The 2,381-nt window shown below is 45.2% G+C and overlaps 1 protein-coding gene across 1 annotated transcript; it reads left to right on the forward strand.

Moving 5' to 3' along the window:
- Nucleotides 1–1,515: 1,515 nt before the first annotated feature.
- LOC136839385 (cuticle protein 16.5-like) lies at nucleotides 1,516–2,085 on the forward strand. The gene has a single exon (XM_067105328.1). The coding sequence runs from the start codon at nucleotides 1,516–1,518 to the stop codon at nucleotides 2,083–2,085; it is 570 nt and encodes a 189-aa protein (XP_066961429.1).
- The last annotated feature ends 296 nt before the right edge of the window (nucleotides 2,086–2,381 follow it).

The raw sequence follows: 2,381 nt of genomic DNA on the forward strand, positions 1-2,381 counted from the left end.
TCGATTTAAATGGCGTGGATATTTTCACTTTTGTACAAATTTCTTGGACCTGGTAAATAGGAAAAGGTATCATAGCTGGGATTGGGTTTATATCCGAAGCTAAATAGTGAGAACTGTGGCAGGACCATCAATTGTCCGATAATGTTCGGACCTGAGTTTTCAGGCGGAACTATTCTACGGGACTGGACCACGGATTCCAGGGGGGTCTAGTTCTGGGAATAGGACTCTCGGCATTCTGTCCGGTTTGCCCATAATGTGATTAGGGTGGGGATGATTGTATTCTAGTAATGCTCTCAGTCCTATCAAGCGGGTTGGCTTACACTTGAGCCACTCTAATCATGTTGTGCCATCCCCTTTTGGGTAGGGTAGGGATGCGGACATTTGGGAGTCGGTTCTCACTTGTGCCATTAGTGGAGGAATGAACTCCATGATATCTTTTTAAGATTTTCAGTTTTTTTTTTTTTTTTTTTTTCCTTCCAATACTTTTATCTTTATGGACGGTATAAATAAGGATATAAGTACCCCTGGACCCTGTGATGATAACCAATCGGCACAGACAAAGACCTCTGCAACTTCGTCTCGGAATACGCGTACGGAAAACCCAAATAAACATTCCAGTGTAATAACACTGAAACCCTGTGCTCCAGTACGGAGCAAAGGGAAATTTAATGGAAATGGTGATTGTGAAATTGGACCAGGAATATATGAACAGTCGTATGACAAATATTTGACCTTTAGCCTGGAAGAACCAAATTGTGACATTTTCAATGTATACAGGGATATTTTAAAGTGCTGTGGCTGAGAGCCTAAGATTAGTCCCGAAGGTAAAGGAAAGCTGACGGTTGAATCTACCTCAGCTAAAGAAAGTGAAAATCTAAAATCATTGTCTCGCCTTGGAGGAGTCAAAGTGGAATGTGCCGTACATGCCTACTGGAACCACTCCAAGGGTATGATATTTGCCCCACAGCTCATGAGGAAAAGTTAGTGGAAGAATTGAAAGATCAAGGTGTAATTAAAATAGAAAGAATGAAGAAAAAAGTAAATGGAGCCCTAGTCCCACTTCCCAACTTGATAATCACTTTTAATTCCACTCGATTGCCTAATACAGTGAAAGCAGCCTGGTTACGCTTCAAGGTCAAACAATACATCCCAAAGCCGAGGAGATGCTTTCATTGCCAGGAATTTGGACACATGTTAGGGTCATGCAGGCAGAAACTGCAAGGCAAACCTGCCATTTGTGTCAAGTGCAGCGAACCAGAGCATGGCATATGTAACAAGCATGCTAGGTGTGTACATTGTGGAGAGAATCACCCTTCATCTTCAATAAATTGTGATGTATACATCATGGAAAAGGAGATTCAATCATTAAGGGTAACTGAACGACTTACATTTAGAGAGGCAAGAGAGAGAGTATTAAACTTATATGTAAGACCAGGAATATCCTTTGCCAGTGTAGCCGCCAACCGGAGAAAGAATATAAATGGTACAAAGGCCAATCTAAACAAAACACCAGTGATGACTCGTAACCGAGCCTCTTCGGAGGCTGTGCCAGGGATGGCTGGCACTTCTGCCTCTTCGGAGGCTGTGCCAGTGATGGCTGGCACTTCTGCATCTTTGGAGGCTGTGCCAGTGACTGCTGGCACTTTTACCTCTTCGGAGGCTGCGCCAGTGGTTTCTGGCGTTCCTGCCTCCTTGGAGGCTGCGCCAGTGGTTTCTGGCATTCCTGCCTCCTTGGAGGCTGCGCCAGTGATTGCTGGCGGTTCCGCCTCTTCAGAGGCTGCTCCAGGCATTGCTGGCGCTTCTGCCTCTTTGGAGGTGGCGCTAGTCATTGCTGGTGCTTCGGCCCCTTCGGAGGCTGCACCAGTGGTTGCTGACACCCCCGCCTCTTTGGAGGCTGCGCCAGTCATTGCTGGCGCTCCCTACTCATCGGAGGCAGTGCCGGATGTAGCTGGCACTGCTGATCTTCACACCCCTCCTCAGAGACATCAGCTTTGTCTGGTGTCCCTGAAACTGACAACCCCTAAAAAGGAAGGCTCTACAAACAATCGGTCTCCTTCTAGAAAAAGGAGCAAGGTAGCAAGCTGAAAGCGCTTAAAAGAGGCTCCAATATTACAGACTCTAAAGGAAAATAAAATTCATTAACTTTCTCCAGTGGAACTGTCAAGGATTGAGAGCAAAGTGGGAAGAATTGAGACTGCTTATATCAGAAGTGTCTCCTGTTTGTATAGCTCTGCTGGAGACCATGATTGGTAACAACATGTGCCCCAGCCCATGAGAGTATACATCTTATTACTCCACCTATAATTTAAATATGGGAAGTCATGGTGGTGTCATTTTGTATGTTCGAAATGATACCCCACAAAATCCTATTAATATCCAGT

This window comes from Macrobrachium rosenbergii, chromosome 1, assembly GCF_040412425.1.
Source record: "Macrobrachium rosenbergii isolate ZJJX-2024 chromosome 1, ASM4041242v1, whole genome shotgun sequence".
NCBI classification, from domain to species: domain Eukaryota; kingdom Metazoa; phylum Arthropoda; class Malacostraca; order Decapoda; family Palaemonidae; genus Macrobrachium; species Macrobrachium rosenbergii.